A 10,491-nucleotide genomic window follows, 5' to 3' on the forward strand; every position below is an offset into this window, starting at 1 on the left:
GTTATTCTTCCATTTTATATCGTATTTATTGAATTTGTTCTGTACATACTAGACTTATTAGCTTTGGCTTAACATTGATGTCTGTGTGGTGATGGTGTTTGGTGTCCCTAAAAAAAAAACCTTAAAACTACAAATTACAAGTTGTATTTACAATTAAAACTCGAAGTGCCGAACACCACTTTAAATAATATCCAAATAAATAGTGCGATTAAAAATTTGCTTTCGTCGCCGTGACTCGAAAGCGGAACGTGCCTCCGACTGCGATTCAAAGGCAACACGAGCATCGCCCGTGGGTTTGCCCTCGTCATTGAAACGCCGTAGAATATCCTCGGGACTTAGTTTGTAGTCGCTAAAGAAACGCAGAATATCCTTCAGATCCGCCTTGAAGGGCACATTACGCATAGCGACGACGCAGCCAGGACGCGTAAATTTCTCGGGAATGCCATCATCATTGACATTGTTAGCAGGCGGACCATCGCCACCATTCATAAGCGGGGCAGTAATAGGAGGCGGCAGCAGATCATCGGGACCCGCACCACGTGCGGCAAAAGGATTAAAGTGCTGCTGCTTGGAGCTGTTGCTGTCGTCGCTGTCATGTGACGGTGGCAGCGATTGCTGAGGATTGTTGCCAGTGTTGTTGTTGCGATTGTCAGCATCATCGAAGCGACTTGGACCACGACGACGCGACGATTGTTGCTGCTGCTGCTGTTGTTGTTGTTGCTGCTGCTGTTGCATGGGCGCTGGTGTCTTGTCCGTTTGTCGTGGCCCATTGCCACCGGGCAAATAGTTCATAAACGGTTTATTCATGCGATCCGCAATCTCTTGCGGCGTGATGGGCGCCAAGCGCAGACCACGCCCACGAAAGCGACGATTGTGAAACTCACGTATGGCAATTTTGGCATTGTGCGCATCCCCGAACTCGACAATGAACTCGCCGGCGCTCTGATTGCGATCATTGAAGAGCATCTCAATGTGCTCGATGCGCAGATTTTCGGTCATAAAAAGCTCGCCGAGATCATTGATGCGTGTGGCATATTCACAGTTGTGGACACGCACAAAGACATCCTCTTGGCGAGGCGGTGGCTGGTTGTTGTTGTTGTTGTTCATGGCAAATGGACCTGGTCCCATATTGTTGTTGTTGTTCATGTGCATGCCATTGTTGTGCATGTTGTTGTTGGCATTGTTATTTGGTAGCTGTTGTTGCTGCTGAAAGGCAAAAGGCATGTTGCCAAAGGGAGGCATATTGTTGTTGTTGTTATTGTTGTTGTGTTGCAGCTGTGGTTGCTGCTGCTGTTGAGGCTCATTGTTGTTGCGTCGTCTTGGATCGCTGCTGAATTTGGCCTGCAACGCCAGCAACTGTTCCTGTTGCTGCTGTTGTTGCAGCAATTGTTGCTGCTGCTGTTGTTGCTGTAGCTGTTGTTGCTGCAGCTGTTGTTGTTGCTGCTGCTTTTGTTGTTCGCGCTCAGCATCCTCACGCTGCTGCTGCTCCTCCTTCTGCAGCTGCTCGTTGGCTCTCCGCATCTTCTCTTTGGCATTCTGCATCTCCACCTGGTTGCTGCCGCGCACACGCAACTTTCTAAAGCCAATATAATGCCTCGAAGTGTCTTCCAAAGCGGAACGCGCTTCATTCTCACGTGCAAACAACACAAAGGCGACAAACTCACGACGATTGTTCGGACTGGGTGCCAGCAATATGTCCACAATGGTGCACGTGGCCGAGAACATTTTCATAATGTCCTGTTCGGTGGTCAGCTGCGGCAGATCCTCCACATAGAGCACCAAGAGCGTTGGCTGTGCCCCCGAAGCAGCTGCACCACCACGATTGCCAGCAACTGTTGCAGCTGCTCCGCTTTCTCTGTTGCTGCCAACACGTTGAGAACGTTCATCCGCCTGCTCGAACTCTTCATCACCGATGGGCACAATCTGCAGCAAACGATCCCGGAACATGGTGTTGTTGCGAGCCAAAGCTTTCTGGGCACTCGAAACACGAGAAAACTCAATGTAGGCGACCCCGGTGCGTGCCCCGTTGGCACCGCTCACAATCTTGATGCCATTGTGTGGGATGTAGAGACCGGCAAAATACTTGCGTAGATCACTGTACGAGGTGCTCGTGCACATGCCGCTAATCTTAATGTAGCACGTCTCGGCGACAGGCGCACCCGAGTTGCTGTTGCCACCGTTGTTACCTACCAGAGCATCCGTTGTGGTTGCTGCTGTGTTGCCGTTGTTGTTACTGTTGCCGCCTGGCGACAAGGCCGCGGCCACTTTGGTTGCCTGCTGTTGCAGCAACAGTTGCTGCTGCTGAAAGAGTTGCGGATACATTTGTGCATACGGATTGACATTGGCAAAGGCAATCGGTTGCTGTTGCTGTTGTTCGGCTGATAGTTCAGCCAACTGTTGCTGCTGCTGCTGCGAAGGCGCAGCTACATTGAGATTGTAGTTGTTGGTGGTCGTGTTGCTGCTGTAGCTCTGCAGCCCTGGCGGCAACACAGACATCATGCCCAACTGTGGCGCCACAGCAGCAACAGCTGCTGGTGCAATGGCCCATGGCGACAACACCGGCTTGGCTGGCGGCATTTTCAAGTCGCGCTCGCTGCTGTCGCCACGCAGATCGCCGCGTCGCTTGCGTAGTCCACGTTGATCGCGATGATAATGCTGATCGCGAGCATCGCGATCGCGTATGTTGCGATTGTCACGACTATCGCGACTGTCATCGCTGCTGCTCGAGCGGCTGCGGCTGCGACTGCGCGATCGACTTATGCTGCGACTATGTCGGGCATTGCTGTTGCTGTGAATATGATTGCGAGAGCGTCGCGCATTGAAATGGGACGTGTCTGTGGGCGAGTGTCTGGAGACATCGGCCAGCGATACGCCCGCCTGCTGTTGGTAAGCCAAAAAAGAGGGAACTGTTGCTGTTGCTGCTGCAGCTGCTGCTGTGGCAACACTGGTTGCTGCTAGAACTGGCGCAGCGGCTGATTGCTGCTTGAGCTGCACTTGCTGCTGCAGCTGACTAATGAAACTGCCAATGATGGGCGGCTGTGGCACTGGGGGCATGGCTACGGCAGCCGCAGCTGCAGCCACTGTGGCAGCTACTGCGGTGGCTGGCACAGCGGCAACAGTTGCCGCCGCAGCAGTTGCTACGCTCACTTTGCGCGCCGTCTCGATCACCTTTTGCATTTCGGCGCGCGACGAGAGCAACAATCGCACCTGAATCTCCATTAGCTTCTCGCGATCCTTCAACATGGCACAGCGTGCGTCCTCATCGGTGCTGTAGATAATTGGAGAGAGAAGAGAAAAGAAACAAATAAAACTCTATAAACTGATGTAAAGAATGCTAGTAGAAAAGTAACATCAGATCGGAAATCGCTAAAATAGTGCCTCACTTTCTAAAAGGCAAACGCCTGCAAAAAGACATTATATTACATTTACTGAAATTAATTAATTTGCTATGAACTTCATTGATTTTTAAAGTGAATCAAATTTAAGTTGAGCAAAATAAAATTCAATTGTTATTAAAAAAATGTATATGAATGGAGCGTTACAATTGTGTATTTATTTTATAATCAAAATTCTGACTCTGACTACTGTTTTATTTAATTTGAAAAGCTCAATCGAGATAATTTTTATATTCAATGAAATTGTATAATAAAACTTTTGTAATGGTCCAATTCTAATTGTAAAAAAAAAGAAGACCCATTTATCAAATGCGCAAGTCTTTTTTTGGAAACGGTAAATTTCTCATATGATGTGATATTACGGTATATTTAAATACTATTTGCCAAAAGGCACATTTGCTGAGACACATTTAGTGTTTAACAAAAACATAGCTAAAGTAAAATAAATACTAAACGGTAACTTTCTGATATGTGTCAACATTATGGTAACTTTAAATACTATTTGGCGAAAGTCTATTACTAATCAACAAATATATCAATTTGATTATATATTGTTGAGACGTAGTATTTAGTGTTTGGCAAAAACATTACTAAAATAGAAAAATTATGGTGCTGGGCTACAATCAATATTAAGCAAGATTCGCGAAAATATATTTGTATAGAGAATATGAGAGACATTTGCTAGCTACCTGAAAGCAATGAAGGCATCGCCCATTTCGCCACCGATGATATGGACACCGCCCTCTGGTATCGAGAGGCCCGTGAAGAAATTGCGAATATCTCGCGCATTTGCCGTCCACGGCAAGTTTTGCAAACGAATAATGACACTCATCTTGATATTATAACACTCTGTTTTTTTTCAGTTATTTATTTCGATATATTCTCTTTACTCTTTAATTCTCTCCTCTCGATCACTGATCGAAAATCAATCTAGAATTAAAACAACGCTTCTCAAGCAAACTGATTCCTTCCTTTTGCTCATCGGATTATGTTACGCGTTTCTAATACAGTTTGAAGACGGCATCTGAAATGAGAATAAAACAACTTATGGAGAATATGCAAACAAAAATCTTTAAAATTATAAAACCTAAAGATCATTCTGAAGGATATTTTATTGGTATCAATTACTTAACATGCAAATATTCAATATTTTTGCTGTTTTGAAATGATTGAACAAATTCTGACTCATCATATTTAATACTACTAAACTTACCAACTTGATTTTCTTTATTGCTAAGCGCTTCTAATGATCAGTAAATTTAAAATCAAATTTGTGTGTTATAGGAAACTTCAATTAAAATTTACAAATCAATATTAAAAAAGTGTGACCAAAGAAAAGACTGATCCACAGTTTTTTGAATTATTGCCAAATTTATTTTTATCGAAATTATCGTAAAAATATCGAGCTGAAGTTACGATCGCAACTCTTTTTTTTTTCGACTTCAAGGTTCGATAAAATGTTTTCTGAAATAATCATATATAAAGCTATGTATGTTATATTTACGCATACAATAGCTGGTTAGGCAGACAAAGATAAGAATCTATAATATTTGTATACAATACTTCAAGTATGTTCTCTTTTTATCGGATTCTCGGTTTACCTTGATCTTGAAGTTTAAGAACATTATCAAGACTTAATATTGCCCTGCTTATTGCTAAGATATCATCAGAATACAATTTATCATTAGTGTTATTTTTTAAGCGCTATCCATAGGGTAGAAAAATGTATGTAACAGGCAGAAGGAAGCATCTCAAACCCTATAAAGTATATATATTCTTGATCAGCGTCAACAGACGAGACGATATAGCCACGTCTGTCTGTCCGTCCGTCTGTATGAACACCTAGATCTCAGAGACCATAAATGATAGAGCTATAATTTTGATTCGACAAGTCTTGTTAGACTGCATATCGTATTATTATAATAGTGGCAGGACCAAAAGAACTATTTTGTAATTTAAAAATATCGTAATCAATAATTGAAGCGATGAATACACGACTTTATTTGAATAATTGGTAGAGTTGATGCACAACACTTTTAATTTGTATTACATTTATTATCTACAGCTTATTTAATTTCTCCTTTGCCATCTAATATATTATACATTTAATTTGTATTTAATTTATTATCTACACATATAATTTCTCCAATGCAATCTATATCTCAAATCTTGTAATCTTGTTCAAAAGTTATTTATTACTGTCTCAATTAAAAGCGAAACATTACTTTAATAGCAATTAAATGAAATGTTTGCATTAAAGATTTTCAATGCTTCATCAATTATTTCGCCTTAAGCTTTGCAGCTGGCACATTTGGCATACTAATAAACTAACATTTACTTATTTGTCATTATTTATCAAACGCACAAAACCGAGCTTGCTTACCGATTTCCTGAGAAAATTGAAAAACCTGCCTGGAAACCCAAAACTAAATAAGTGCACTCTGTCCAGGTTATCTTGTGGGGAAAATCTTAACAGCAAAAAATAAATAAATGCGTTTTTATTTTCATCCTGGGACATACATATTCTCATAACAGTTTTAGGCTTTAAACGGCATCGAGCTATTGCATAATTGAAAACTAGTTTTTCCTTTGAGCAAAGTGAAATTTGTGCGATTGTGTGTGAGACTGGTTGAAATGGTTTTAGAAAGATTTCCACATATCTTTCACTTACCCAAAAAACAATGCGACCTTCCTGCTCCAAAATTGAAGGTCGCCTCCGAAGAGCGAGAGAGAAGAGAAGAGAGAAAAGCTAGTAAAGTAAGCTAGTGTGCTATATCCCTAGGCTAAAAGCTCAGTGAACATTTTAGCTAGACAGTGGCTGCCAACAGTTTGTCGCTACCGATTTAAACGTTTCAATTTCCTCATTAGTAGCACTCAATTACCTGTTAATGATGTCGCAGTGTGAGTGTGTGTGTGTGCAAAACGCTAACTGCTTTCCCAAAAAGAAATGCGCGTCATAACCAGTTGAGCTCAGATTGAACGTAATGGGAAAGCGATTATGTAGCTTTAATTCAATTGCTATTGCCGCCAGTCGGTCCCCGACAAGTGCCACAACAAACACACAACAACAATGACTATGATGACGACGACGACAACAACAAACGACAGCCAAATGAAAATAAGCAGCGAACACACATTAAGTGACAGCCTGGAACTGATACAAGCCAAAGTTAAAGCCAAAGCTAAAGCGGAGCAACAACAGGAGGAGCTGGGAGTCTGTAGCAACGGCCTGTTTTCAGTTATCCACTTTGTTTGCTTTTGCTTTTTGGCAGTGCTGCTGCAGCTGATTAACGCCAAAACACACTACAGGAAACCCACAACAAAACTCTTCCAACTCCTTCCGCTTGGCTATATAAAAAGAGCCATTGTTGGCTCTTTGGGCTGCAGTTATACAAAAGATTTGACCGCGTTACCGTCATCGCCATCACCGTCATCGTCAACGTCGGCGCGTGCGTTGAGTATTCATTCAATATATCGTTATGAAATTTGCAATTGTGAGTGTGATTTATTATGAAACATTACAAATATGTAACACCCCAAGCTATGCGATCTATTGTGTGACTATATAGAACCATACTGTATATAAAGATCTCTTAAAAAAGCACAAACATTATTACATACCCGATCTTAAGCCAGCTCACAATTTTTTTTCGGATTTCGGATATACACTTAGTTGCTATGGTTCTTCAGCTTATATCACAAGTTGTGCACTTCCGATCTTAAAAGTAATCTTATACGATAGACATTGGCAACCGATCTGTAAGCTTCCGCAAGTACCGCAATCTTAGGGCTAAGTGAGCAAAGTTAGGCATAGACATTAGACATATCTAAGTGTTAAAAAAAATATTATAAATGCTGGTATAAACCACAAACATTATTCATACGCTTCGAAATCGATCGTATTGGATATTATCAGAATGTATTTCAAAGGGTTCAGGAAGTAAATGCATAATTTATTTCTAAAATACTCGGAAAAAATAAGATGAGTGAAAACAAAGCAATTCTAATGAAATTGTGAGGCACAGAAAATATTTTAAAGATATAGTGAAAATAATGATAGAAATCAGTAAAAAAAAACATTTTTGAATTCATTGAATTTAACAATAAATTAAAAAGACGAAGTACTTCACGGAGTTGCTAAAAATTAGAGATGCTTTCTTTAGGACATTACCAATCAATAATATACATGTGATACACACTAATTAAAAGTTAAGAATAATTCTTGGAAAATTATTATACCATAGTTGAAAATTATAAAAATGAAGTTTATTCAAATAAACAAAATTCAAGAACAAATTTTGAGGCTATAGAGATTAGAGATCGATTTCCTTATGAACCTATCTTCTTTTCATGGCCTTACTAACCATGAGCACAATTTAAATTGAAAGTGAAAGAAAATTAAGTAAAAGAAAATGAGGCAATAGATTTCAAAGTCTAAGGGGAAGAATACTTCTTAGAGTCATTGTTCTCTACAAACAAATTAGTGATGCGCTTTCAATGATCCATCCTTAAATACTAATTTAAAGTTTGAGAAATAGTTAAATCATACTTGGAACTGATAGAAATCAAATTTATTTAAAGAAACCAATTTTGAGGCTATAGAAATTAGAGATCGATTTTTGTTATGATCCTATCATTCCATGGCCTTACTAACCATGAGCACAAAACTAAACTGTCTCTTAAATTTAAAGGCAATGTCGGCACTCGGGCTGCTTCTGCTTGTCGGCGCCCAGGGCACCACTATAATCAGCATCAAGTATCCGCCGCAGGGCAACGATCGAACTGCGCTGGACCCACAGCCGGCACAGCAACCAGCGAAGCGGGATCTTAGTCTAAGCTATGCGGCCACCAATATTGATTCCAAGGAGGGCACACGTGTGAAGACGATCACAGTGATCAAGAATGTGGGCGGCGTGGGCGTGAGCGATGTGGGATCATCGAGTGCGGCAACAAGCAACAGGCAAGTGAAGCTGGCCATTAATCCCGAGCTGCATAAGAACGAGGAATGGGCGAATGCATTTCGCGATAACTTTGAATCCTATGGCGGGCTGCCCGATGTGCCCGATATAGACGATCTCTTTGACTTTGTCAATCGCAAGCCGAGCATAGAGCCCAAAAAGGAGACGGGCACTGCCAAGGACGCCAAGGAGAAGCCAACGGAAAGCACAACAAAGTCAGCGCCAGAACCAACAAAAAAGGCGACCAGCGAACATGCCGAGGATGCAGACGACAGTGACGAGGCCATCGTGGAGAAGATCAAGGGAGATGCCGAACTATTGCCGCACATCAAGCAGGCCAACATATTGCGACTGCAGGCGCAGGAGTTAAGGCAAAAGCAGCAGCAGTTGCAGCTACATCAGCAGCAGCAGCAACAACAGCCAGAGCTGGAGCAGACAAAGCGTTCGCTGGTGAATGTTAACTATTCGACACCGATGCACACGGTGAGCCAATTCTTTGAGAACTATGTCCAAGTGCTGCCCAATGGCTATGACTACACAAAACCCGAACCGGAGGAGCCGCCGCAGCAGCAGCAGCAGCCGTGTGCTGTTCCCGTGCCGCCCAACAACAGCATACAGGTGACAACGCCATCGGGTCGCAGTTATGACATACCACAGAGCAACAGCAGCGGCAACAACGGCGGCATCAATCATCCCTATTTGGCTCCAGCGCTAGCGAAGCGCACACAGATTCAACAACCAGCTGCTCCACAGCAACCGCAATCGCCGCCAAGCTATTCCACAGTCAACTCAATTGTGCCGCCCATTGTACAGGGACAAATTCCGTCGCAGCCGCCGTTGCCGCCTCAGCCTTTGCCACCGCAACCATCACCTTCAATATCTGGAGCAGGCGCTGGCGGCGTCTCCACCAGTCAGCGTCCGTATGTTGCGCCCAGCTTGCGCAACAATGGTCTGGGCATCAATCGTGGGCCGCTGTCGACGCCGCAGCCGTCGTCTCTGCCACCGCAACCGTTGCCTGGCAATAATTTCAATAATAACAACGGTAATGCTTTGCCTAGTTATCGCTTAAATGGTTTCGGCGGCAATCGTCCGAATATATTTCGATCGCGCGGCTTAAAATATTGATTACGTTTTATATATGTATATTCTTACTTATGACTATTGCCTAATTATTAAGAAAGTCGTTTATGTTATGTTTGTATTTAATGTGTGTGGCGCAAGCGTGTTTTTCCTAAATATATAACAAACAATTCAAGTTCAAAGACTGCAGATAAATCGATAGCAGCGTAACCAACAGCAAAACAACAAACTATGCTATCGATTATTTCAGGGTAAAGCACTTTCTATGTATGAATGGCTTCGTAACCATTTGCGTTTTTTTTTCGTTTTATTTATTTAGCTCTTTAAAACTATACTAATTAGCAGTGTTGCAGTGTTAATCCGCTGGGCGTTGATTTTCTCGAATTTAACTCGTTCTTCGCACTATTGTTGTACTGTAGTACTGTACACACACATGTGTAATTTGCATGTACTTTGCATTTATTCAATGAACTTTTACTCACCAATGGCAAACCAATATCAAAACGCAATTGAGGACCAATGCACAAAAGACAGAAGGGCTCGGTTATTTTTAGTTTTTGTTTGTGGTCAAACGCTATATTTATTTTGAGAATTTTTATTGTTTATTAATATGAAAATCGGAATTTTCTGGCAGCAACACGGCCTAGTCGTCGACTTCAACGTTGTAGTAACAAAAAATAAAATGGCGACTATGATTGATATCGACATGGATGTTATCGATATAATTTTAGTATTTTTAACAGCCCTGTTCTGTTACGACCAGTGTCACCACATGTATAATATTATTATATGTTTAATTTGTTTTTTTATGAAATATTTGCCTTACTTCGTGAAGCTTAATTGCAAATAATTTTGTGCAAAATTTAAATGTCGTTTTCAGTTATTTCTTAATTATTAATTTATGAAATTGTAATTTTTAGATTTGAAAATCTATTTAATTTGAGGACGATTTTCTTAAAATTAAAAATCTACTTAGTTTGAGGATATTATGCGAATATCGTAAAAAATGTTGTAGGTGAATTCTAATTTTTTTTTTTTTGTGTAATGCTATTCTTAAT

At 41.5% G+C, this 10,491-nt stretch overlaps 2 protein-coding genes across 3 annotated transcripts; one reads left to right on the plus strand and one right to left on the minus strand.

The window, feature by feature from the left end:
* Positions 1-10: 10 nt before the first annotated feature.
* On the minus strand, positions 11-10,106 carry LOC132794409 (AF4/FMR2 family member lilli). Of its 2 annotated transcripts, XM_060804851.1 has the most exons (4): positions 9,916-10,106; positions 7,017-7,185; positions 4,085-4,419; positions 11-3,268 (listed from the first exon to the last, which is right to left on the minus strand). In XM_060804851.1, the coding sequence occupies exons 3-4, from the start codon at positions 4,225-4,227 to the stop codon at positions 181-183; spliced, it is 3,231 nt and encodes a 1,076-aa protein (XP_060660834.1). In that variant the 5' UTR covers positions 4,228-4,419; positions 7,017-7,185; positions 9,916-10,106; the 3' UTR covers positions 11-180. The 2 variants fall into 2 exon arrangements, with proteins under 2 accessions (XP_060660834.1, XP_060660832.1); XM_060804849.1 differs by lacking the exon at positions 7,017-7,185.
* Positions 7,934-9,656, plus strand: LOC132794411 (protein SCAR). Its single transcript, XM_060804855.1, has one exon. It carries the CDS (start codon positions 8,036-8,038, stop codon positions 9,476-9,478), a length of 1,443 nt encoding a protein of 480 aa, XP_060660838.1. The 5' UTR covers positions 7,934-8,035; the 3' UTR covers positions 9,479-9,656.
* Positions 10,107-10,491: the final 385 nt, after the last annotated feature.

The sequence above is a fragment of the Drosophila nasuta genome, chromosome 3, assembly GCF_023558535.2.
Source record: "Drosophila nasuta strain 15112-1781.00 chromosome 3, ASM2355853v1, whole genome shotgun sequence".
Taxonomy (NCBI): domain Eukaryota; kingdom Metazoa; phylum Arthropoda; class Insecta; order Diptera; family Drosophilidae; genus Drosophila; species Drosophila nasuta.